Raw genomic sequence first — 27,222 nt, forward strand, 5'->3', positions numbered from 1 at the left:
GCCAAACTCCATAACCGCCCTCGGTTCTTCCCCGGCACATCGCAGTATATCACATTTGCCGGTGTCCTGCCTTCGCTTAATTTTCTCGAAGGCAAGTGGGTTATAGGGTAGATTTAAACCATTTCAAATAACTACTCACCGGTTGTGTTTCAAAAGTTCATCGTGAAGGACTCTGTGGAAGAAAATATGCTGAAGATTCAGAACAAAAAGCGGGAGCTGGCCGCCGGAGCCTTTGGAACAAAAAAGCCCAACGCCGGTGAGATGAAACAAGCCAAGATGAACGAAATCAAGACTCTGATTGACTTGTAACCTGTAGGGCATCGGGCCAGGCACGTTTTCTAGGCCGATGCTCCGGACGAGACCGTCGGAACCTGCAGCAGTCAACCCGGGGTCGGGCAGGCGGCCAGCCGGTGTCTGTCGATCCCCCCGGCTGCCTGGGCGCCGCCTTCAAAACACCCGGGTCGTTCTTCACTCTGAGGCCCCGTCGAGGACACGGGGCGCTGTCTGGAGCCATCCCTTTCCCCTCCTTTCTTCTCCTCCTCGAGACCGGGGCCTCCCAGGCTGCCCCTTAAGTCTTCTCAGCCAGGCCTCAGAATGAAAAACGCCGGGAAGCACTTCGGAAACCCGTGTCTTCCAAAGGAAAAGCGCCGTCCCGTATCCGCGACAAAGTACCGACACGTATTCTCTTCCGTCCTTCTCGTCAGAGTACCCTTTCTGATAATACAGGTTCAAATAGCAATAAGTTCCATTGTGTACAGTGACCTAAAATCATTTTCGCAACAGGGTGGGGAGGAGGTAAGAGTTTATCTAGCATCGAGCTTTCAGCTAACTTAGGCTAAGCATTCTTAAATTTACTAATCCCCCCGGAGCACACCTTTTCAGTTTTAAGCCAAGTCACGCGTTCCATATATCTCGGTAAAGCAAAGCGCCGTCTGGTGTCGACAACATTGATTGTGCTCTCGCGTCACTGCGGTTTGGAAAGAACGGATCTAGACTCTGTATCGAAGTGCAATTCCCAAGGTCGACATTAAGCAAAAAAGTGCAGAGGACTGTTGATTGTATTGGCCGTTACAATGCCATCCATGCCTCCGGAACCAATTGTATGTGATAGGCCCGGGCCTGGGTCAGCAAGTTAACTGTAGGTAGTGATGAAAAGTTAGAAACTGTGTTCTAGCAGTACAGTCCCCAACCTAGTCAGGTAGAAGTCCAATCACTGTTTAAACTATTGTCTTGCTGTCTAGGGTGTTACGCCTGCAGGAAGAGTCATTTCAGCCCCAAATCGATTTGACTGGTTAAATTGTGGAATCGCTAAAAAAAATACATTTCTGTAAGTAGCTATTTTCACTCAAAACGTTTTTCGAAAAGGCCTTTATAAACTTTTATAATTCAGAAGACTACTATATATAGAATTGATTCTGCTTACCGTGTCAGAAATGATTCATTGAGTCGTTCTGGTGTCAGGCACGTCTCGGGGACCAGAATACCATGTTTTGCTTTGGAACTACGAGAGCTAAATGGACACGGACCCACTGAAACGCAATCGCTGAGAATTGAAAATAACGTGCAGTATAGAACGTGTCCCTTTCCTTCAGTTGGTCATGTTTTCGTTATTTCTTGTAAAATGAGCCAACTACGCGTAGTCGAGGATTCCAGTCGCCCCCTTATGAATGTTGATTTAGAAAACATAATTGATCTTCAGCATTCGGGTTATATAGTTATTGTCATTGTGTTAATGAAGCAGAGTAGTTCAGAGAATGGAAGACTTCCAGAAATTTAGAATATGCAGTCGTCGTGGTTTAAAAAAAAAAAAATTAAATCCGCTTTTTGGTTACAAATGTAAAAAGCCCCTTAGATTGTATTGCAGTGATTGTCGGATGACCAGAAGGCACGGAAAACCGGCCTGACTCAGCCCCCGAGTAGGTTAGGTGAAAGTTGTACGGCGCTCAGCCCTGTCTGGTGCGCAGAAATGGCGGGTGGGCGGAGAGAGTAAAGGAGTGGAAGGACGCCCTAAAATCTGTACTACCCACCACTCGGGCGGGTCAGTCTGTGCATGCGCAGGAAGTCGGGATAGCCCCGTGGGGACTTTCTATCCTTCCAGCACAGACCAACGGCGAGACGTGCCCCTCACTACCCACACGGACTTCTGCCCTTCCAACCCTCTCTCCCCCCCTCCCACAGCAGTCAGGTCAGGCACGGCCCCAGGACTGGACCATGGTCTGGCTCTGGGCCCCGCCCTCCCAAATCTGGTTTGGATTTGGCCAGATCGGGTGGCGACCCGACACAGAATCTCCAAGCGGGCAGGATTCTCGGGGAGGCGGCTCGCGGGTCCCACCGACACGGGGACTGCGGTCCGAACGGAGAGAAGAGGCCACAGGCAGAACCACACCCCTGGGTTAGAGAGCACAGGTCTATACCAGGGCGACACAAGGACTGTTTTGTCTGGAGGACAGTTTTCTAGCAAAGTCTAGGGTTACTGGTTCCTCTCCCAAATACTTGCTTTTTCAATTTCAGTTGCAGTCGGAATGCATTGTTCATTTGGGTGAAGGCTAAATGGGAAGACCAGATAGGTCTTATTTTTTTTAAGGCTTTGTTAAATAGTGTTATATGGAATCGGTATATTCTCTTCTTTTTAATGTGCGAGCCACTTTGAAATTTGGGGAAGGATCCCGGAATTTAAGCTTCCTAATAATGCTATTGCTTCTAGTCAGTTTGTGGTGTTTGAATACCCCCCCTACTATGAATAGGGTTTGCTGCGTAAGGTAGATACCGTACCCTACTCATATGTATCCCGGACTGCATTTCTGTGTTATAATTGAAAGTCAATAAAATTCATTTAAAAAAAAAGTGAGCATTCCACTAAGCTTTACTTTGGTGCCTGTGACTTTAGTGATACTCTTTGGATTTTTAAGACATTTCGAAGACCTTTCATAGAAGCAGCGTGGCTCAGTGGAAAGAGCATGGGCTTTGGAGTCGGAGGTCATGAGTTCGAATCCCAGCTCTGCCACTTGTCAGCTGTGTGACTGTGGGCGAGTCACTTCACTTCTCTGGGCCTCAGTTACCTCATCTGTAAAATGGGGATTAAGACTGTGAGCCCATGTGGGACAACCTGATTCCCCTATGTCTACCCCAGCGCTTAGAACAGTGCTCTGCACATAGTAAGCGCTTAACAAATACCAACATTATAACATTATTATTCATTAATCCTCATAGCCATCCCTAAATTATTGATCTGTCTTTCATTTCTTCCCAAATTAAAAAAAAGTGCCTCGAAGAATGGGTTTAGTTCACACTTAACCAGCTGCCCGTGTGGCCATTGGCCTAAAGAGAAGTGATTTTTTGAATGGGATTTCCAGTCGATCAATGGTATTTATAGAGGTGCGTACTCTTGTGCAGAGCACTATGCTATGCACTTGGGAAAGTACAATATAATACAATATTCCTGCCCACAAGGATCTCACAGTCCACAGGTCCAGGGGGACAGCCATTAAAATTAATTGCAGATGAGAAGCAGCATGGAAGAGTGGCTAGAGCACAGGCCTGGGAGTCAGAAGGTCATGGGTTCTAATCCCAGCTCCTCCACTTATCTGCTGTGACCTTGGGCAAGTCGTTTTACTTCTCTGTGCCTCAGTTACCTCATCTGTAAAATGGGGATGGAGACTGGGAACCCCACGTGAGCCAGGGACTGTGTCCAACCCGATTTGCTTGTATCCACCCCAGTGCTTAGTGCTGGCACATAGTAAGCACTTAACAAATACCATAATAATTATTACTATAAGGGGAAGTAGACTGTAAGGCTATTTACATAAGTACCAAAGTGCTCGAGGGGGACACAACGAATGGTGAGGGGAGGATGGGTAGGGGAAATGAGGGATCAGTCAGAGAAGGCCTCTTGGAGGAGGTGTGATTTTATGAGTCTTGAAGGTGGGGAGGGTGGTGGTCTGTTAGATGCGAAGGGGAGGGGAATTCCGGGCCCAATCTGGGCAGCGGAGTGATGATTGGCAGGAGGTTGAGAGGTCAGCAAGGAGGCTGATGCAGTAATCCAGGTGGGACGAGATGAGTGACTGTACTACATGGTAACGGTTTAGATGGAGGAAAGGGTGGATTTTAGTGACTTTGTGAGGGTGAGACCGACAGGATTTGGTGACGGATTGGTTATGTGGGTTGATTGAGAGGGGGAGTCAGGGATGATGCCAGACGGGAAGGATGGTTTTGCTGCCTACGGTGCCGGGAAAGCCCGAGAGGGGACAGGGTATTAACACGATAGTGACCCAAGGGGATAGACTGAGCTTGTTGTGGGCAGGAATTGTCACTCTTTATTGTTGTACTTACCAAAGCGCTTAGTACAGTGCTCTGCACACACAAATACCAACATTATTACAGTAAGCTCTTAATAAATAAGATTCAATGAATGAAAATAGGCAAGCGGGCGGTGGCGAGATACGTGAGCTCGAGGTACGGAGTATAGGTCGGCATTTGAGGAGAGAAGTGTCCGGGCTGGGTGGTCGCTGAACCCCATGGGGGACACCGGCTTCAGGCAATTTTGTTTTCCATGAATACTTTGAAAAGGTTTTCTGTAATTAGCTTGGGCAGGTTTGGTTTATTGGGGGAGTGCTGAGAAACACCTTAAACCTCTCCCAACTAGATTAATCCAGCAGCTCCTGGTCCGATAGCCTTAGTCCCACCAACTCTTTGGCACTGGAAGCAGCATGGTATAGTGGCTAGAGCACGGGCAGGGGTTAGAAGGTCATGGGTTCTAATCCCGGCCCTGCCACTTGTATGCTGTGTGGCCTTGGGCAAGTCACTTGACTTCTCTGGGCCTTAGCTCATGTAAAATGGGGATTAAGACTGTGAGCCTGTGTGAGACAACCTGATGACCTCGTATCTACCCCAGCGCTTAGAACAGTGGTTGGTGCATAGTAAGCGCTTAACAAATACCATCATTATTATAATAATTGTGGTATTTGTTAAGCGCTTACACTGTGCCAGGCACTGTTTTAAGCGCAGGTGGGGACACAAGCAAATTGGGTTGGACACAATCCCTGTCAGTCAGTTGTATCGGGCACTTATTGTGTGCACTTGGCAGAGTACTATATAGCACACACATTCCCTGCCCACAACAAGCTTAGTCTAGAGGACTGCATGTCCTACGTGGGCCTCACAGTCTTAATTCCCATTTTACAGATGAGGTAACTGAGATACGGAGAAGAGAAGTGACTTGCTCGAGGTCACACAGCAGACACTAGGCAGAACTGGTGTTAGAACCCAGATCCTGACTCCGAGATCCATGTGCTATCCACAGGGCAACGCTGCTTATCACTCAGTGATAAATCATTAAACGGGAGGAAATGTAAAAGTGCTGAGGGATTTGGGCTCCTAAATAAGCCCTTGTCCCATAGGAATTGTGAAGAAATGCTAAAAATAGAACTGCCCATCATTTATGAACCACTGAGGCAACAGCTGTGAATTCTCACCAGAGAGATGCAGTGCTGGGGACAGGTGAAATAATGGCTTTCTGGCCTGGCTGCTTAATAAGAAGTATTAAAATTGAGAGAGTGGAATCGCACTCCTTATAAAGAGCGGTTCAGCACCGCCTTGGCCCTGAGGACGATGACATAACCCGTGAGTTGATAGTAAATCAACGTTTGCTTTGGGCTACAGATCGGGTATGGTCTGGGGAGACATTTTTGGATCTGTTTTCATAGCTCTCCCTCCTGAGCTTCTATATACAGAATCCAGATTCAGCTGAGAGAACGTTTTGGTGAAAGAATGAATGAACGGAGGGCTTTCCTGCCGCTTGGTTGGCAAGAGGCCTTATTAATCCTTTTGTGTGAGGTTTATGGGCCAATAAAAGTAACTGCCAGCAGTGAAACCGTAGAGCAGTAGGGCGACAGTATGTACCGTGATCAGATTAACTGTGCCTCAACTACCGCTCAGTGCTGGGACGACATCTTTGGGCTTTAGGTAAAGATTGAATTCATTTTTTTTAACGGCAGTTGTTTGGGTCCGGTCTGACCTTGGAAAACAGGTCTCCGAGCAGCGTAACCCCCGGTCCTTTTTGTAGCACGACCTCTTCAAGTCCCCTCGTGGAATACGCCAGGCCACGCAAACCTGGAAATCCAATCTCACGGGGCCGACTTTAGCACCTATGCCCACAGATCACTGTGTGCCCGCGTCTATCATTTCTGGTATCCTTGCTGGCTGTTGTGCCTGTGTGAGGGCAGAACCTCAGGGCCATCCCAGGTTTGAGGCAGCCTAGGAGTACCCGCTCTGGGTCACGGCACCCCCGGGAAGCATGGCAAGGCTGAGTAATATCTCAATTCGTTTCACTAGTCTCTGTCAGTCCCTCACTCAGTCGAATTCATTGATGCTCGCCCAGCCCGCAAGGAGCTTACAGTCTCATTCCAACCTTTCATCCTAGTGCACTTCCTATTGCACGTTATTATTCCCGAGTCCTTCCCGGCTTTTTTTTTTTAATGGTATTCATTAAGCTACCATGTTTGTGCCAGGCACTGTATAATAATTAAGATGGCATTTGTTAAGCGCTTACTATGTACAAAGCACTGTTCTAAGCACTGGGGAGGATCAGGTTGTCCCATGTGGGGCTCACAGTCTTAATCCCCATTTTGCAGATGAGGTAACTGAGGCAAAGAGAAGTTAAGTGACTTGCCCAGAGTCACAAGGATGACAAGCGGCTGAGCTGGGATTTGAACCCATGACCTCTGACTCCCCAGCCCGTGCTCTTTCCACTGAGCCACGCTGCATTAAGTACTGGGGTAGTTACAAGCTAATCCCTGTCCTACATGGTGCTCACAGTCTTAATCCCCATTTTACAGGCGAGGTAACTGAGGCTCAGATAAGTGAAGTGACTTGCCAATGTCACATAGACAAGTGGCTTAGAACCCATGCTCCATCAACTAGGCTACATTCCATCTCCTCTAGAGGTGATGCTCAGAGGGGCACTGACCGCTTTAGGAAAGCACTGGGGTTGAGATGTGAATAATTAGGGGGTTAGTGAGTATCACTGAGGCATTCCAGCCCCGATTTGCTATTTTAACGACAGCAGAACAATCTTTGCCCCTAATTCAGCTTAACATCTCCTTCAACTCCTACTTATCTGTTTTTTCCTCCTCAGGGAGCAGAGCACACAAACACTACCTCCAGATTTGGTAATGTGTTTCCAACTAATCTTCCAGCTTGGGAGCAGCTAGAAACTTGATGAGCTTTCTATGGCATCAACCAGGTCTGTGATGCAAATGTTAAACCCTGGGCTCCTAAAATGAGCCTCTGCTCCAGGCCAGCCTGGATGGGTGCCCCCAGTTCCATGTCGAGGGGCCCTACTGTTTTGTAGACTAGAAACCAGGCAGGGTCTTAGTCCTTTCTCCTGCAAAGGTCTAAAAAGAGGGCAACTGGGTTGAAGAGGTAAAAGAGAGGAACTTTTGCTTTGGTCATATACGGCCTTGGCTGTCTGGCAGTACCTCACTGCTGGGGATTGACGCGCTCTAAAAAGAGCTACCGAAAAAGTACCGTGCAGGGTTTTTCCACTTGGGAAGGGGCAATCCCTCATGTCGGTTTAAAGCTCCGGGAGCACAGTGGGGCAGGGGGTGTGGCCTAGCACCCCCTTCGACCCTCAGACCAGATTGAGAAACACCGGCCTGCCCACCGGTATGATACCAGAGCAGATATTGGCCTAGAGTTAGGCAGGACTTTTCCAGGTTTAGTCAATCAATCAATCCATCATACTTCTTGAGCACTTACTGTGCCCAGCACTGAACTAAGCACTTGGGAGAGTACAATCTAACAGCTGATAGACGTGCTCCCTGTCCTACGAGAAGGGATTAGTCGATCCACTCTTCTTCTACTCCCAGATTCTTCATGATTTGTTCCCTTATTTTCCCAATTTTAATCCGGTTCAATTTAACATAATGGAAACTGTCAGACCTTACACCTGAAACTAAATCCCCCAGTTCCCCTCATCAGGAATACAGCAGCACGTGGCAGAGCCAGGATAAGAGCCCAGGTCCTCTAACTCCCAGGTGTGGGTTCTTTCCGCTAGGCCCCGCTGTTCCTCCAGATGAAATGAGTTTTCTTGAGTCACAAACAAACTCTCCACTAGGACAACCAAGAATTCACCAGGAGTTTTTATTTGTCTTACACAGTGCCCCGGCAGGGAACCATTCAGAAAACTCACTACCCTCCCCAGGATCTACAGAACTGAACAAAAGCATCCTAGCGTGCTATCTGACCTGTACATCGAAGCCAAGTGAAGCTATTCCATCACCAGGATTGACAGAAACAAAGCAGTGCCTCAGCGGGTTAACTCGATGGGCCGATGCATCTGCGAGGCGATGAGAGTGTGTGCCGGTGCCTCTGCCTAAAGGCAGAACGAGAACCACCCGAGCCACTCCTGGTCAATCCTTAACGGTAGGTCTGGTGCAGGATTCAGCAAGCAAAGTAATAACGCCATTCCCCGCTTTAAAGGGAGGTCGAAGGCCAGGTCTACAGGTTGAAGCATTTGAGTGAGGCAGTCCGATACCTCTTCTCCTCTGTCAGAATCAATCACAGACACATCAGCACTTAATTTAGATAGGTAGATCTCTATTTTAGCTTTGCTATTGAATGTGGAAAACAGGAGGAGGAACAGGGAGCCACACTCATCAGATAACTGGTCCAACAGAAGGATGCCGCCCTCTCGGGAGGGGCCCAGTCCTCACCTGTAGTTCCGCCAAACCTTCGGGAGATATAGTTTTTAGTCAAGCCACTAGCGATTGTAACGGAACGTACTCAACGTTGTCCTAGCCGCTAAACATCCGCGTCGAGTCCCCGGACCGCCGACGTCCGGGTGGGGGAAACGCCAGCGCGTCTACTGGAGGTAAGTGTCCAGTTTCCTCTTGATGTTGTCGAAGGAATCTGCTCCCAGGTAGTCGGCCTGCCCCTGCTCCCACCTCTCCTTGCGTTCTTCCGAGGATACAAATGGCGGCGGGGGAGGCGGAGAGACCGGTACGGGGCCGATGGACAGATGCGACATGGCTTCCGTGACTCGTTCCTAGGAGGAGAGGGCAACCGGGGATCGCGCTTGAGAGCCGGACACTTGCACCGATTTAACAAACTGAGTCGGCCGCAGGGCGAGAGGGAAGGGGCTGGGGGGAGGGCCGGGGGAGGACCAGGGGCCTAGGGGTGGTCATGCAAAGGAGGAAAACCCGAAGGGGAAAATAAAAGAAAAGCAAAATGAACCGCAAGGGTCAACCGGCTTTCCCAGCACAAATGAACAGTTTTTAGAAGTTAGTGGAAACGGCAGTAGAGTAATTAAGGTCACGTTTAAGTTCTGCATACCTCTCTACAGAAGCCACAAGAGAAAGCCAGTGAACAGACCATGTCCGACAGCTGCAAACAGTTCATTAGAGAGCATAAGGTGGGTAAGAGAGAGCAGATCTCAAAGTCAGTCCCTGATCTCTGTGGGTGTAGCACAGTTGAAAACGTCAAGGGCAAAACTTTCCGTAGACTAAGCTCTGGTTAGAAACCAACCTCAAAGTTGCACCGTTCTGGCCTGCCATGACACTAAGAGAGTGAAACACTTACTGGCTAAATGAGTTGGCCTAGGCCAGTTTGGGAGGTCTGTGGGGGGGAAGGGGACATCAAGTAGCCTCGTGGGTGTCTGCTACATGTGTCAGTTTGGTGTGACCGCTTAGCGCTTGGGGCTTCCATTCCCAACCTTCTTGGGCTCAATTTAACATTCTGAAGTCACAATAGGAATGACTCGAATGTGGCAGGAAGCTAAGCGAATCATCCCATTTCTCTAGTTGACCCCGACTTATTCCGAAACCAGAGGTGCAGCTGTTTGAGCAAGATGGTGGAAGGTCTCGAAGGCCGGGATGAGGTGGAAACGGCAGTGGCAACGTGAACGCAGGGAAGGGGATTCTAAATTCACTCCCGTCCAGCCAGTGCTCGGTGGAAACGGGGCTGTGAGCAAATAAAATTAAAAGATAATGTCACGGAAATCGGCCCTCTGGCTTCCGCTTAACCGGGACTTGCCATGCGCCATTCCCAAGCTGTGAACAGCCGGGCTGGAGTTTCACCTCTTCTTCTCCCTTCCCGTGCTATGCTGGAGGAGAAGCTAGCAAGCAACAAAGTGGTCCAAAGGAAGCTGTTAGGAGGAGAGAAGAGGAGATGGAGGAATGGGAGGAGCCCAGGGCCCAGATCACTGGATTGGTCTTCCCATTTAGTTGCTGGGTGTATTTTTTTCCCCCTTTGTCCTTAGCCCAAGCAGAAATTAGTTTTACTGCATTTGTGGCCTACTCTCCTGGGACTCAGGGCTCCAAATCCCACCTCCGCCACTTGCCTGCTGTTTGATCTTGGGCAAAGTCACTTAACTTCTCTGGGCCTCTGTTTCCTCATTTGTAAAATGGGGATTCAACACCTGTTCTCCCTCCCCATTAGACTGTGAGCCCCATGTGGGACAGGGACTGAGTCCAATCTTTTTTTTAAAAAATACTATTTGTTAAGTACTTACTATGTGCCAGGCACTGTAGAAAGCACTGAGATATATACAAGCTAATCAGGTTGTGCACAGTCCATGTCCCACATGGGGCTCTCAGTCCTAATCTCCAATTTACAGAGGCGAGAACAGAGAAGTTAGGTAATCTGCCCAAGGTCACACAGCAGGCAAGTGGCAGAATGGGAATTGGAACCCGGGTCCTCTTACTCCCGGGCTCTCCACTCAGGCATGCTGTTTCCCTGATTATCTACTCCATTGTTTAGTACCCACAATGCTTAAGAGCTATTATTATTATTTTACTATAATTATTACTACCACTACTGCTATTATTATTCTGTCCAGAAGTGCTCAAGGAAAATTAAAATTGTGCAAGCCAGAAAGAGTGTGTTAGTGTAGCTGGGGAAAGTTTCATTCTCAAGCAGGTTTCTTGGGCCTGATGATGCAGGCAGGATACAGGATATGAAAACAGTGCCTCTCAAAAGTCTACAGTCCAACACAAGGGGCAGACTGTAGACAAAGGAATGCTTTGAAGTTTGTCATTTCAGCATCGTGAAAGGTTTAATATACTGAATTTTCACATTTAGCTCCTGCTAACGTAAAACCATTAAAGCAACGGCCACATAGTGGTTGCCTGAACACAGAGTCCTCACAATTTATTATATTGCCTAATCCCTTGAACTGGAAGGGACCTCAAGGAAGTTCATTCATTCAATCAGATTTATTGAGCGCTGTGTACATGGCACGGAACTAAGCGCTTAGGAGAGTACAGTGGAACAACAACCAGGCACATTCCCTGTCACGACAAGCTTGCAGTCTAGAGCCACTCACTCTCCAATGGCTTCTTCCCTTCTGCCTTCAAACATGCCCGTGTCTCCCCCATCCTAAAGAAACCCTCTCTTGACCCCACTTCCCCTTCCAGTTACCGTCTTATCTCCCTCCTGCCCTTCCTTTCCAAGCTCCTAGAACGAGTCGTCTACACTCACTGCCTTGAATTCTTCAACTCCACCTCTCCCCTGGACCCCCTCCAATCTGGCTTCCGTCCCCTCCACTCCACCGAATCCACCCTCTCAAAGGTCACCCATGACTTCCTTCTTGCCAAATCCAATGGCTCCTACTCGATCCTAATCCTCCTCGACCTCTCAGCTGCCTTTGACACTGCTGACCATCCCCTTCTCCTCCACACTTTATCTCACCTTGGCTTCACGGACTCCGTCCTCTCCCGGTTCTCCTCTTATCTCTCTGGCTGTTCATTCTTGGTTTCCTTCTTGGGCTCCTCCTCCCGTTCCCATCCCCTAACTATAGGGGTTCCTCAAGGGTCAATTCTTGGTCCCCTTCTGTTCTCCATCTATACTCTCTCCCTTGGTGAACTCATTCGCTCCCATGGCTTCAACTATCATCTCTACGCAGATGACACCCAAATCTACATCTCCTCCCCTGTTCTCTCCCCCTCCCTCCAGGCTCAGATCTCCTTCTGCCTTCAGAACAGCTCCTGGATGTCCGCCCGCCACTTAAAACTCAACCAGTCCAAGACTGAGCTCCTTATCTTCCCTCCCAAACCCTGTCCTCTCCCTGACTTCCCCATCACTGTGGACGACACGACCATCCTTTCCGTCTCACAGGCCCACAACCTTGGTGCCATCCTTGACTCTGCTCTCTCATTCACCCCACACATCCAATCCGTCACCAACACCTGCAGATCTCACCTTCACAATATCGCCAAGATCCACCCTTTCCTCTCCATTCAGACTGCTATCTTGCTGGTACAAGCTTTCATCATATCCTGACTGGATTACTGCATCAGCCTTTCTGATCTCCCATCCTCCTGTCTCTCCCTGCTCCAGACTATTCTTTATTCCGCTGCCCAGATTATTTTTTTTCACAGAAACACTCTGGGCCTATCACTCCTCTCCTCAAAAACCTCCAGTGTGGTTGCCTATCAACCTTTGCATGAAACAGAAACTCCTCACTCTTGGCTTCAAAGTTCTCCATCACCTTGCCCCCTCCTACCTCACCTCCCTTCTCTCCTTCTGCAGCCCAGCCCGCACACTCCGCTCCTCTGCCACTCACCTCCTCACTGGGCCTCGTACTCACCTCTCCCGCCGTCGACTCCCAGTCCACGTCCTTCCGCTGACCTGGAATGCCCTCCTCCCTCACATCCTCCAAACCAACTCTCTTCCCCTCTTTAAAGCCCTACTGAGAGCACACACAGGAGGCCTTCCCAGACTGAGCCCTCCTTTTCCCTCTGCTCCTCCTCCCCTCTCCATTCCCCCATTCCCTCCCTCTACTCTTCCCCTTTCCCCTCCCCACAGCACTTGTGCATATTTATATCTATTATTTATGACTATTTATTTTGTTAATGATGTGTCTATATGATTCTATTTATCTTGATGGTATTGACACCAGACTACTTGTTTTATCTATTTTATTGTCTGTCTCCCCCTTTTGGACTGTGAGCCCATTGTTGGGCAGGGATTGTCGCTCTGTTGCCGAATTGGACATTCCAAGCCCTTAGTACAGTGCTCTGCACATAGTAAGCACTCAATAAACATAATTGAATAAATGGAGGGGTGGATGCTCTGGTTGGTCCCTTTCAGAGTCTTCACCTCTGCCCCTGTGCTGGCAATCCTTACTGTTAAAAGGAAGGGAGATACCCCTATTTTCCCCCAAGCACCTGGTCTAAAGCTCTATCACCCTGATTTTCAGACTGTTCTTATTACCACTCATCCTAGATCCCTCTTGCTAGAATGCAAGCCACTTTCTTTTCAGTCTGGCCCCAGAGGAGAAGAAGAATGGCAGGCGAGTGGCCCCTTTCTTGTGACCGCAGCTACACTGCTGCCATCTTGGCGTCCTGGCATCTTGGGGTCCCCTCGTCATGCCAAGGGACACCCCGCAGTTGCACCAGTGTAGATCCCAGCCGGGCTTAGCTCCGGACGAAGGTCCGGGCTTCCACGGTGAGGACGAGGCTCCTGTCTGTCTGTACAGCACCCGGTGGCGGGGCTTCAATCCTATAGCGACTGTATTTCGTGGAGAGCTCGGTGGTCTGATAGATCAATACTCTCCCATTTTAAAGACCTAAGAAGATCACAGTAGGGCTACGAGCTTTCCTAAGCAGCGTGGCTTAGTGGAAAGAGCACGGTCTTGGGAGTCAGAGGTCGTGGGTTCTAATCCTGGTTCCGCCACTTTGGGTAAGTCACTTAACTTCTCTGTGCCTCAGTTACCTCATCTGTAAAGTGGGGATTAAAACTGTGAGCCCCACGTGGGACAATCTGATTACATTATATCTCCCCGGTGCTTAAAACAATGCTTTGCACATAGTAAGCACTTAAATACTATCATTATTATTATTATTATTAGCCATTCTCCCTCCACTTGGGTCTACACCTCCTAAGCATTTTGCTCACCCCACCCCCAGCTCCTCGGCACTAATGAATATGTACTCTACTGATCGATTAACCAATCAAATGTATCTACTGAGCGCTTACTGGGTGCAGAGTACCGTATTAAGCAGTTGGAGGAGCACACGATAACAATATAACAGAGTTGGTAGATACGTTCCCTGCTCACAGTAAACGTACAGTCTAGAAGGGGAGGCAGGCATTAATATAAATGTCAATTATGGACATGGACACGTATACTCTGATGCTTCCCCATCCTGCACTTATAACAGCGCTTATCATATAGTAAGCGCTTAACAAATACCATTATTATTATTATTATTATTATTATCTTGCTTATTTTAATGTCTGCCTTACCCACAAGACTGTAAGCTTCTTGTGGGCAGGGATCATGTCTACTGATTAATAATAATGCTGGTATTTGTTAAGCGCTTACTATGTGCCAAACATTGTTCTAAGCGCTGGGGTAGGTACAAAGGAATCAGGTTGTCCCACGTGGGGCTCCCAGTCTTCATCCCCATTTTACAGATGAGGTAACTGAGGCCCAGAAAAGTTAAGTGACTTGCCCAAGGTCACACAGCTGACAAGTGGCGGAGCCGGGGTTAGAACCCAGGACCTCTGACTCCCAAGCCCAGGCTCTTTCCACTAAGCCAGGCTGATTCTGTGGTACTCTCCCAAGCACTTAGTACCGTTCTCTGTACACAGTAAGTACTCAGTACTCTGACTGACTGACTGATTGATTGAAGAGGAAAGAGTGCCAGATGGTTCAAAAGACTCCCTCTCTAAGATTATTCTGCAACTGCTCCTTCTGATGACCCTTCAAATCCCCGCCATGATTAGACTACTCATGTCTGTCTGTCTTCCCCTCTAGACGGTAAACTCATTGTGGGCAGGGAATGTGTCTGTTTTATTGTGATATTGTAAACCCCCCAAGGGCTCTCTGCACACAGTAAGCGCTCAATAAATAAAAATAACTCACTGAAGTAATGTGCCCAAGGGGGCCAGTTTTTCAAAGAAGAATATGATTTTCAGAGAGGTTATGAACCAATGCTCAAACTATTAGCCTCTGGGGAGGGACAGGAGTTTCCATCCACTTAACCTTCCTGTCTCATGGCTGCCTCTACCACCACCATCACCTCCCTCCCCGAAGCCCATCACTTCAGCATCGGCCTCAGTGTTTTTTTTCAATGGTATATAATAATAATAATGTTGGTATTTAAGCACTTACGATGTGCAGAGCACTGTTCTAAGCGCTGGGGTAGATACAGGGTAATCAGCTTGTCCCACGTGAGGCTCACAGTTAATCCCCCTTTTACAGATGAGGTAACTGAGGCACAGAGAAGTTAAGTGATTTGCCCACAGTCACACAGCTGACAAGTGGCAAAGCTGGGATTCGAACCCATGTCCTCTGACTCCCAAGCCTGGGCTCTTTCCATTGAGCCACGTTGCTTCCCCTAATATGTTAAGCGCTTTCCACATGACAGGCACTGTGCAAAGCGCTGTGGTAGAGACCAGCTAATTAGGTCCATGTCTCCCAGTCTCAACCCTCGCTTTACAGATGTGGTAACTGCAGCATAGAGAAGTCGCGTGACTTGCCCAAGGTCACACAGCAGACAAGTGGGGGAGCCAGGATTAGAAACCCAATTCTCTTGACTCCCAAGCTCATGATCATTCCATTAGGGCACGCTGCTTCTTGCTGTCGTTCAATCAGTCAATCAATCAATGGTATTTACTGAGCGCTTACTATGTGCTTACTCTGTACTAAGTGCTTGGGAGAGCACAATATAACAGAGTTGGTAGACAAGCGTTTCCTGCCAAAAACGAGCTTACAGTTATCCGATGGCCAAGTCCTGCCTTTATTCCTACTCATATCCTGTATTTGCCCCTTCCTCCACCCGACCCAAACAACCCCCACCTTGGTACAAGCTCCGATAATACCACAGCTAGACGATTGACTCAGTCTCATCACTGGCCTCCCTGCCTCCAAGCGCTCCCACTCCAATCTTGGCTACAATGCCATTCACCACTGCACACATCGCGACCTTGAAGCCAACCCTCAGTCCACAGCTCTCCCCTCTTCTCAAAACCCTTCCCTGGAGCCCCCTCTCCCTCTGCCTGAAACAAAAACTCCTCACAATCGCTTCGAGTCTCTTCACGGCCCCTCCCTACCCAAACGTTCCACTGTCTTCGGCGGCTAGTCCTCAATTGGCTCTCTTCATCCTCCCAAGCCGATTTTTCAACCGTACCTCGCCCTCGACTGATCTTTCATTTCTGTTCCACCTAAATCCAAAGTTACCACCTCTCTGCGATCCCACTGTGGCTCTGACTCTTGTTCCCAAATCCCGACTCAATCAACTAATCAATGATATTTACTGAGTGATGACTGTATGCCAACCACCTGCACTAAGCGCTTGGGAGAGTACGGTAAAACAGAGTTGGCGGACACACACGATCCCTGCCCACTCCTTTTCAATCTTACTGCTACTGGAAACCAGTTCCCCTCACCCTACCTCTCCAAATTCCTAATGGCCTCGGTGGGGTCTCTGCTCAAGGAAAAACCCTGCAGCTTTTTACAGAACTGCTGAATCCTCTAGACTGCAAGCTCACTGTGGGCAGGGATCGTACTGTGTTCTCCCAAGTGCTTCGTACAGCGATCTCTGCACACAGGAAGCACTTGATAGACACCACCGATTGATCGATCGATCTCCCGCTGACCTCCGGCACGTGTAGAATTGAGCTGTGACAAATTTCTCCTATTGTTTTGCAGCCAAAGTCCGATACAACTTGAAAAGTCCTCATCAATAGCCTGGCAGCATTCCTCGGACAGGTTTCATCTGGTGCCCTTTGCCCAAGAGCAGCTTCTGCGGAACTCTGCTAGGCTCCTACCTCCAACCCACAGGCTGTAGAGAAAGTTGATTCCTTTCTCTCTACGACTAAGGTTTGAAATACAACCTTACAGCCGGGTATTGTGCAGTTGCCAATTTGGGTCAAAGGGGTCGGGGGTTCCTGGGTGAATTAGTGAAAGATGGTAGTTGTTTTTTTGTTTTTTATATTAAGTTTCAGCCCTCCCTTTCTTTTCTCTTTCAATCTGACCGCGGGGCAGCTACCCACAGAAGAACTCTAGCTTCTCCTTTCTAAATGCTGCCTCTGGGTAATCTCCTGCCGAGCTTGTTAACTGATACTTTGTTAGCCGTAGTGGAGATCAAAAGTTACCTTCTTTAAAGTAAAACCTACCAGTGGCCTTTTGGCAGAATAAAGCGAGGAAGTAAGATGTAGTGAGCATGTCTGACTTACCTCAAAGTCCAGATTTCTAGGGACTGATTTACAATTTACAATAACAATGACTTACAGTAACCAAATTAAGGCGAACTGCAGTCATTTGAGCTAAATACTATCCTTCCAAATACTTGTTTTCATAGAGACCACCCCCTGCCGACTTTATACTTCAGAAGCTACTATTACTTGTATTAGTCTGAATTGTTTATACAAGCGTGTGCAAAGAGTGCCCCCTCAATATCTTTAATAGGACACCAAAGGGTCCAGAGTCTTTCTCTGTCCTGGAACACAGCCCTCCTATTTCTTTCTTTCTGCTACTGGCCTATATATTCCCCAAATCACAATGTTCTTGGATCCAACTCCGATTTCTGCCCTCCCAGCTCTAGGGCGGGTGGGGGTCAAGCAGGCCCACTTGGTTTCTTTTCCATTTTGGCTTCACGCTTCCCTCAACCCAGACAGAACATCGCGTTACCTGAATGGAGAAACGGCACCTACCGCCTTCAGGCCTGTGACGCTGTCCTTGACCACCCCGTACTGCTGGAGCAAGGGCAGAATGTGCGTGGTGAAAATGTCCCACCACAAGTTGAGGAACTCGGGGTGAATCATCGTGGGGTCCTGCATTTCGTCTTTTACGCTTTTCGTCTTGGGGTCATATGTGTAATTCCACGGCTTGATCCGGCCCAGGAAATGCACAACTTTAGCGTTTGCCCCAAACCTGTCGAACAACACACAAGCTGTAAGTGCCCGAGGGAGACTTTTTCTTTAACGGTATTCGTTAAGCACTTATTGTGTGCCAAGCTCTGCAGTAAGTGCTGGGGTAGACACTGGATAATTAGGTTAGACTCAGTCCCCGTCCCATACAGGGCTCACAGACTTAATCCCCATTTTTGAGATGAGGAAACTTAGGCATAGAGAAGTAAAAATGACTTGCCCAAGGTCACACAGCAGACAAGCGGCAGAGCCGAGATTAGAAACCAAATCCTCTGACTTTCAGGCCCTTGCTCTTTTCCACTAGGTCACGCTGCCTTCTGTCTCTCAGTTCATTCATTCATTCATTCATTCAATCGTATTTATTGAGCGCTTACTGTGGGCAGAGCGCTTGGAAAGTACAAAGTGCTTGCAAAGTACAATTCGTCAACAGAGAGAGACAATCCAGCAGCTCGCTCTCGGGTGGTGGAGTGGAATAGAACCACAATGTACATATCAGTGGGAACAGCATGTGTTTCCACAAGTCCAAACCTTATAGCTGGTGCTATTTCGCTACCCAGGCAGCTGATGTCAACTTTGAGCAGCAGGGGTCCCAGGTGATGCTCAAAAGATCCCGGCTGATAGACTGACAAGGAAAGCGAGGCAATCAGCACATCAGAGTGCTTCCTAATCAAAAGCAGAAGTTGAACCAAGATCAAAATGACTTGGGCTCTAGGCAGAAAATTCTAGTATCATTTCCTGGCTCATCAAGTACAGCAGCACGGACCTTGAGAGAGACCAGGCCATAGCCATGTAAGATTCTTAGTAGCGCATGTACACAGTAATAATAATAGCGATATTTTAATAAGGATAATAATAATAGTAACAGTGGCACTTGCTAAGTGCTTACTATGTGCCAAGCACTCTACTAAGATCTGGGATAGATACAAAATCATCAGCTCAGACGCACGTGGCTAAAAGTCTAAGTAGGAGGGCGAAGAGGTGTTTAATTTACATTTTACAGATGAGAAAACGGAAGCATAGAGCACTTAAGCGACACAGGTCCTCTGCCTCCCAGGCCCAAGCTTCTTCCACTAGACCACGCTACTTCTCCTGAAAATACAGCTCACAATACCAACACTGACTTTTTTTTCCTCTTTCGATGTTCTTCGCCATGTCATGCCTTACTATGTTTAACACCGGAATGGAGAGGAGGAAGCACTGGGGCAAATTTGGAGAAGTGGTCACTGTGTGTGCTGGTATTTGTAAATTCATTCATTCATTCAGTCGTATTTACTGAGCGCTTAATGGGTGCAGAGCACTTTACTAAGCGCTTGGAAAGTACAATTCAGCAACAGATAGAGACAATTTCTACCCAACAACCAGCTCTCAGTCTAGAAGGGGGGAGTCAGACAACAAAACAAAGCAAAGCAAGAAAATAGGCATTAATAGCATCAATATAAATAGAATTATAGATATAAACACATTGTTAATAAAATAAATAGAATAATAAATATCTACAAAAATTCTCACCTTAAACTCAAATGCCTTTAAAGGCACTTTTACCTACTGAGGAGCATTCTGCCTTTTAAAAAAAAACTACTCATTACCTATGCTTACTGTAAATGATGTTGCCCCTCTGATACACGTTTACTTCACTTCCTCTGACTTTTTTTTTACCATTTGTGTTTACACGTAGGATCCTTACGAAAGAATGGAAATGGGTTCATAAGGAAATGCACTGTAAAGATGCAGGCATTGCCATCTCGTCTTTCTCATCTCCCAGGAAACTAACTTCAAGTTACTGAGGAGAACGAGGTTGTAATGTTAGTATGTGACATGGATGGGTGATGGACCTTTGATTGTGACCTGAGTTTATTTCAATCAATCAATCAATCATTATTTTTGAGTGCTGCCTGTTGCAGTGCATTACATTAAGTTATTGGGAGTGTTCAATAGAATGTGTAAAGGTAATCCTTGACCTCAAGAATTTGGCAGACAGCAGAGGAGACAGACACTAAATTATAATCAGAAGAAAGTATCAGTTTACAGATACATATGTGCTACATGGGTTGCAAGTATTTGAAGTGCTGAAATGGCAGGGAAGTCCTGATGTGGGAGTTTGGGGGTATAAAGTGGGGAGATCAGGGGGGACATAACTCATGGAAGGCCTTCTGGAACAGATGTGACTTCAGAAGGTCTTGATGATGCGAGCTGTGATCTTTGGGATGGAAAGTCAGGGGAAGGGGGAATGTTCCAGGCAGGAGATATGGTAAGAACAATGAAAAAGAGGCAGAGTAGGTTGGTTTCAGAGAAATGAAGAGTGGAAGCTTGGAAAAGAGAGATGTGTGGGAGAATATAGTAACAAGATAAGTAGGAGGGAAAGAAATCACTGAGTACCTTACAACTAATGGCCAGGAGTTTCTACTTCATGCAGGGGCAAACGGACAACCACTGGAAGTGAAGTTTTTGAGGAGATGAGAGACATATGCAGAGCGATGTTCTACAAAAATGGTCAGTGTAAACTGGAGAGAAGAGATGCTAAAGAGAGATCAGGGAGGAGGCTGTTACATGTCTCCCCTACCTAACATGTATTACCTTGTTCCAATTTCAAAGTAGGAACGGAAGTCAACAATGTTTCTAATTCAGATCTTGGGGGGTATTTCTTTTTATTAATCCAAATCAGCATGACCGACAGTTATTCTGCATCTTGATTCTCAGCCCTCTTTCAGTGATCTGCCTTGTCTGAAGACGTAAGTACAGTGCTCTCAATGAATGAATGTTAAGTAAAATCCATCCTTTAGTTACAGAATGGTGTCGGGACCTGAGGTATGACTTGGTCTCCATCCCCACCCCAACCTTTTGTTTAATCAGTCAATAAATCATATGTATTAATAACAACAATTATGGTATTTGTTAAGCGCTTACTATGTGCCGAGCACTGTTTCAAGTACTGGGGTAACAATAATAATTATGGTATGTGTTGAGCGCTTACTCTGTGCCAAACACTGTTCTAAATGCTGGGGTAGATACAAGGTAATCAGGTTGTCCTGCAAGGGGCTCACAGTCTTGATCCCCATTTTACAGACAAGTTAATCAATGCACAGAGAAGCTAAGTGTCTTGCCCAAGGTCACACAGCAGATAAGTGGTGGAGCCAGGATTAGAACCCCCGTCCTCTGACTCCCATGCCTGTCTTCTTCCACTAAGCCTGAGCACTTAACTGTTTACAGAGTCCTGTCCTAAGTGCTTGAGAGAGTACAATATAACAGAGTTGGTAGACTTGGCAGAGTTGGTAGAATATAGGAGAGTTGGTGAGCTCCGGCCCTGGGCCACCGTCAATGAAAAGCCAGGAAACCACACGAAGGAAGGAAGGGACCCAGTTTTGGCAGAAGGAGGTCCCTTTCTGGAACAGCTAGTGACTAGAAAGGAAGAGGAAATGTTGGCAGCAGGAGGCAAGAGAGTCCAACTGACCTCAACTGGGAAGCAAGGTTAACAGGGAAAGCGAATGACTCACACCACAAGATCTGAGAAGCCCAATTAGAAGTGTGGGGGGGGAGGGGGCGCGGGTGAGGGAAAGGAGTGGGCCTTCATCACAATGGCGTTTGCATTACTGACTCGTTTCCATTCTGACCAAGCAATGGGGGATTTGCACCGGCTTGCTACGTTTCTTAAAATAACCATTCTAATTTGAACCTGACAGAATCTCAAATGAGATGTCCAGATCACAAGACAGAGCTTGAATGGGAGCCAGCAGCAATATGCTTATGTTAGCTGCTCCACTAATCTCTGGTAACTTGACGTCACTTAGAGATCAGTTAAAATTTCCTCCATCAGCTAACAGCCTTTAGGGGTGAGTATCTTGGTGAGAATACAGAACTGATTAGAGCAAAAAAACTGCTGGGAACATGGAGGGTGGAATCCTAGGGCGAGGCGGGGCCGCAGGAGGACGTCGAGTCCACTCCCCTGCCTCCTGGCAGATGAATGAATAGCCGGAAGCAGTCCAATTGTGGGCTCAGACTATACTTGGCCCGCTGGGTCACTCAAGGTAGACACCCTCTACACTCTAAGCTCCCTCTCTAGACTGTAAACTCGTTGTGGGCAAGGGATGTCTGTTTATTGTTGTATTGTACTCTCCCAAGAGTTTAGTACAGTGCTCTGCACACAGTAAGTGCTCAATAAACACAAGTGAATAAATGAATGACCTGACACCTGGCTCAGACAGCTTTGCTTCCCACTAAAGAGAGTGTGACTGTGAGCTGAGTGCACCCTTCTCTTTTCCCTAGCCCAGAGATGGGGTGATGGCACCCACAACCACCCAGCACCTTCCCTGGGGTGCAAAAATGGGTCCTGCCCTGCCCCACCCCACTCCAGGGCTCAAAGATGGGAAGTGGGGTCCAGAGGTGGAAATTCCCCAGCAAAGGCTCTCCCAGAGGTCAATCCCTGGACAGGAGTGGGAAAAGACTAGCACTTAAAGACTTTGGGGCAGATGGGGTTGTTGCGTGGAAACTCCACCACCAAAGAGATTTCAGTAAAGGCCAGGCCCCAGCTCTCAAGCCTGAAGACTGGGTCAGACTGACACAATCCAGCCCAGTTGAGTTGGGGCTGGGTATGGACATCCCTGGTCACCACTGCTGCCACCCCCACTTTAGGTATTTTGGGCAAGACAGGGCCTGCTACAGTGTCCGCGGAAATGTCCAAACTGGTCACCGGTGTCCCGAGACGGATTCCTGAGAGGTCCCCGCCTCGACACATCCTCCCACCTCACCATCGAGGCCGCACCGGTCCCTGACGACTCTCTTGGAGCGGTGAACCTCAGACCAGTCGTGCTCCTACCCGGCAGCAGTTCAGACACCGCTGGACTCTCTCAGCTTGTCCACGAGGACGCCATGTGGGGCTGGATCAAATCCTCCCCATGCTCTGGGTCAATGACACCTGTCGCTTCTCCCCACCCACCCGGCTGTGACTCTCTCTTTCCTGGAAGGGAGTTCCCCCGGTCTGGCACCACCCGCTCTCCCCAGAGTCATGCTGTTGCTGCTTTATATTTCTCTATTTCTCTACCCTCCCAGGTGGTATTACTCCGCTGTTCCATCATTCCCAGGCAATGATGTACTGCTAACTGAGCTGCTTTTTTCAGGGTCTTTCAGAGATGAGAACACTCATCCTGATTCAATCCTTGGGGACTTCTCCTGCCCTCATGTTCTCAAGACTAATAACCACTGCTCTACAGTTACACCTGCCAATTCCTTAAATACCCTCAGCTGGATGTCATCAGACCCCGCTGCTTTAAATATACAGAGTTTGGGGAAGTCACTGCTGTTTTCCCCATTGCCAATTGGGACTTTTCCCTGCTAACTCCTTTGACTTCTCTCCATCATTTATCGACATTGCCTCACTTGCTGCTGTGGGTGCAGATGGTGGGGGGTGGGAGGGCAATCAGGGAAAGAGAGAGAGAGACACACACACAAGGGCTTGGGCACTAGAGGAGTGGGTGCTGCCGGGCTTGGGCCTGCTTGTATGCCCCAGCGGGACTTAGGTAAAGCCTCTCAGAAAGTGGACCCTCTTCCTCACTTTATCAGGTTCAGTGCTCATTCAGGAGGTCCGGTACTCCCTGAAGACTGGAGATGGTTCTGGGATGGATTGGGGTAATAGAGCCTGTGTTTCTCCCGGGCTCTCTCACTGTGCTTTATCTAGTCACCTTGCATCCTAGGGACATGGTCTTCCCTATAATACAGAAACATACCTAGCTAGGCCACCCTCTCTTCAAGTTCAAGATAATTCACAGGACAACTAGAGTTGAGTGTGATCCCTCCTAGACTGCTGGGACTGCAGTTCTCAACTAACCTGGGGCATTGGATATATGCCAATTCTTTGGGCTAGGGCCAAAATGGGGTTGGTCTGGTACTGGCCGGATTGGGCTCAGCTACTGTCTTGGGCTTGTGGAGGGCTCTTTTCAGTCTGGACTTAATAGCAACTGTGGTATTTGTTAAGATCTTACTATGCCAAGTACTAAGCACTAGAGTAAATAATCAGGTCAGACACAGTCCTTGTCCCACATGGGGCTCACTGTCTGAAAACAGGTACTGAATCCCCATTTTACAGATGATTGCATGAATTATCATCATTATAATGATAAGATCACCCAGCAGGCAAAAAGTGGAACCAAGATTAGAACTCGGATTCCCCCGACTCCCAGGCCTGTGCTTTTTTGACTAGACCACGCTTGCTGACGCTCTGCTCTGGCTGGGTCTGTTGCAGCCAAATCTAATGTCAGAATGAAAATATAGTATGGAACCCACACATGACTCAATGGTTCTAAAATAATCTGACTCGGTCAGCTAACGCAGAAAGGGATTTTTTTAATCAGTACTTTTTGTTGCAATTCAGTCCAAAAGCTTGAAAACATTAGATTGAAGTTCAGGCAGGCTTTTTTCTTTTATATCCTGTAAGATTGGGTGCTCACCCTGCCTTATGATGAGCCTGAATATGAAATATTTGCCAGCTATTGACCAGGAGTCCTGGCAGCTAAGAGTCCTCCATCCATCTTAATGAAGGAGCCTTGCAGGGAGAAAGCCTGTCAAGAAGATATGCTGATGTTCCATCCATATTTAAAACTTCCAACACACATGTGGACACTGCCTTTGTGTTTTTTTGTTTTTTGTTTCGTTTTTAGTATTTTTAAGTGCTTACTACGTGTTAGGCATGCTACTAAGTGCTGTTCATCAGCTTAGACAGTTCATGTCCCACATGGGGCTCACGATCTTAATTCCCATTTTAAAAATGAAGTAACTGGGCCACAGAGAGATTAAGTGATTTGCCCAAGGTCACACGGTAATCAAGTGGTGGAGTCAGGATTAGAACCCAGATCCTTCTGACTCCCAGGCCTATGCTCTTTCCACTAGGCCATGCTGCTTCTCACAAAACAATGTCAGTTGATACTGGCATTATCTGTTCCCCTCTTCTTGCCAAGAAGGGCTTGGAAGTTAAGATCTGGAGAAGATCACTTCCTAGTCCCGTGATTTAAAAAACAAACAAACCAATGTTTGGAGAGAACAAGTTATGATAACTCCACACAGATTAGGAGGTTTCCCCGAAGTCAGTCATGTTTATAACAGTTTTTGACAAATTTACAATGTTAAATTCGTTATTTTCAAGGCACCTTAGCAATACAAAGATAAATTAAGACAGGTTCTAGTAAACACACAATCACACACAAACACCCACCTCTTCCCCCACCTCAAGAATGGATTAAAAGCCCCTAAAATTCACAGGTATTTAAAATTCATTCTCTTACTAGTCTGTAAACATCTTTGAAGGCGGAGATCATGCCTACTAACATCACTGTACTCTCCCAAGTGCTTGGTACTGGGCTCTGTGTGCACAGGTGCTCAATAAGTACTATTGATTTTATAACTATAACAAAGGGGGGCCAGAGTGACAACAGAGGAAAGAGACAAAAGTGCAGACGTGTGACGTTTCAGCTTCACAACATAGCAGCCCAAAGGTATTCTAAGTTGGTCAGGTAGAAAAACAGGTGTTTGATTAAAATAATGTAGTCCACAACTCATGTTGAATGAAATGGGATTCTTCTGGTATATTAAAAAAGCTTCCCATTTTCTTCTGAGAATCTCAGAAAGAGAGAGAGAGTTCTGTGTTTGTACACAGCATTGTGTAGTAGATAGAACATGGGCTTGGGAGTCAGAAAATCATGGGTTCTAATCCTAGCTCTGCCACTTGTCTGCTGTGTGATTTCACTTCTCTGGGCCTGTTACCTCATCTGTAAAATGGGGATTGAGACTGTGAGCCCCATGTTGAACAGGAACTATGTCTAACCTGATTTGCTCGTATCCACCCCAGAGCTTAGAACAGGGCCTGGTGCCTGGCACATAGTATGCGCTTAACGAATACCATGATAATAATAACAATACACAATAATAAAAATGTTCATTTTACTGTGGCCAAAGATGACCCAGCATCCTGGGACAGAGCGAGGTGTGGTATCCAATTTGATTCCTGGCACCTAGTGCAGGCTCCCCTTCCTACTCCCCAACCCTGGGCTCGGGAGAGGGTAGTAGACCAGCTCCTCACTGTCCCACCCCTAAGTGGCACCAGCTCTTCTCTCCCTCCCTAGCATCTCTGTGGCCTCGGACACGCTCCAAATTAAAAAGGCCTATTAGCTTTCACACACGCAAAATAACGAGCTCTCCTTATCTGATGTGGTTCAGATGAGATAAATCTGGGCTGAGACATTCTGAACTCTAACATTTAGATTCTCCAACTTGTTTTCATAAGAACAGATACTAAAGCCCCAGATTCCAGAACCCATGGAATCAATACTGAAAGGCTTCTACCGGGAAAGGTAAGCAAATTTAGCTTCTAAAGAAATCTTTAGCTTTCAGGCTAGAGAAATGTTGAGGTAAGAGATGACCTAGGATTTCTGGTACACATTTTAGTTATGCTGCTGCAATTAGTAGTTCATGTTCATGTTGCATCTGACTCACATTACAGGGACGTGGTTAATTACAGATATTGAACATATTCTGGGAGCTCATTGTGGGCAGGAAATGTGTCTATTGTATTGTACTCTCCCAAGTGCTTAGTACAGTACTTTGCACACAGTAAGTGCTCAATAAATACGATTGAATGAATGGTCCTAACTGGGGTTTTTGACTGACCCTTCTCTGTGATATCCAGGCTGCAGCTCAGCCTGAAAGGGGTTTCTGGGACATTTTCCCCACTGTTTCAGCATCTCCATGGTAGAACAGGGGACAGTGGGATCCTGGCATTCCCTGTTTCCCCTGGCAGTGTTGCTCTCCCAGCTGGAGACCTGTACACATCAATCAATCGTATTTTTTATTTTTTATGTTTCTCTGTTAAGCACTTACTATGTGCCAGCTAGGCCCTGGGGCAGAGACAAGATAATCAGGTTGGACACAGATCACCACATGGGACTCCCAGTCTTAATCCCCATTTTACAGATGACCAAACCGAGGCACAGAGAAGTTACGTGATTTGCCCATTGTCACATATGGCAGACCCAGGATTAGAACTCAGGTCCTTCAGAACTCCCAGGCCCGTGCTCTATCCACTAGGCCATGCTGCTTCTCATTTATTTATTGGGCGGTTACAGTTCTCAGGACTAAGTGCTCGGAAGAGTTAGTAGACATGTTCCCTGCCCACAAAGAGCTTGCTCCAGCGCTTAGAACAGTGCTTGGCACATAGTAAGCACTTAACAAATACCATAATTATTAAAGTGCTTACAGTCTAGAGGGCATTCCGCCAATATCCGCCAATAATAAAGCTCACCTCCTCCAAGAGGGCTTCCCAGACTGAGGTCCCCTTGTCCCTCTGCTCCCTCTACCCCCCTTTCACCT

At 47.5% G+C, this 27,222-nt stretch overlaps 2 protein-coding genes across 5 annotated transcripts in view; one reads left to right on the plus strand and one right to left on the minus strand.

Moving 5' to 3' along the window:
- The window catches only part of HLTF (helicase like transcription factor), a 56,265-nt gene extending 53,421 nt beyond the window's left edge, over positions 1-2,844 (plus strand). For both annotated transcript variants that reach the window (XM_029060669.1, XM_029060677.2), the window contains exon 25: positions 157-2,844. In XM_029060669.1, the coding sequence (XP_028916502.1) occupies positions 157-309 (153 nt within the window). In that variant the 3' untranslated portion in view covers positions 310-2,844. The remainder of the gene's footprint in view (positions 1-156) is intronic.
- Positions 2,845-8,122: 5,278 nt separating this feature from the next.
- The window catches only part of GYG1 (glycogenin 1), a 43,457-nt gene continuing 24,357 nt past the window's right edge, over positions 8,123-27,222 (minus strand). For 2 of the 3 annotated variants that reach the window (XM_029068262.2, XM_039912513.1), the window contains exons 6-8: positions 17,659-17,878; positions 9,331-9,381; positions 8,123-9,043 (exon numbers count right to left, since the gene is read on the minus strand). In XM_029068262.2, coding sequence (XP_028924095.1) covers positions 8,861-9,043; positions 9,331-9,381; positions 17,659-17,878 — 454 coding nt within the window. In that variant the 3' untranslated portion in view covers positions 8,123-8,860. The remainder of the gene's footprint in view (positions 9,044-9,330; positions 9,382-17,658; positions 17,879-27,222) is intronic. The other variant, XM_039912515.1, reaches the window with a different exon arrangement.

This window comes from Ornithorhynchus anatinus, chromosome 1, assembly GCF_004115215.2.
Source record: "Ornithorhynchus anatinus isolate Pmale09 chromosome 1, mOrnAna1.pri.v4, whole genome shotgun sequence".
Taxonomy (NCBI): domain Eukaryota; kingdom Metazoa; phylum Chordata; class Mammalia; order Monotremata; family Ornithorhynchidae; genus Ornithorhynchus; species Ornithorhynchus anatinus.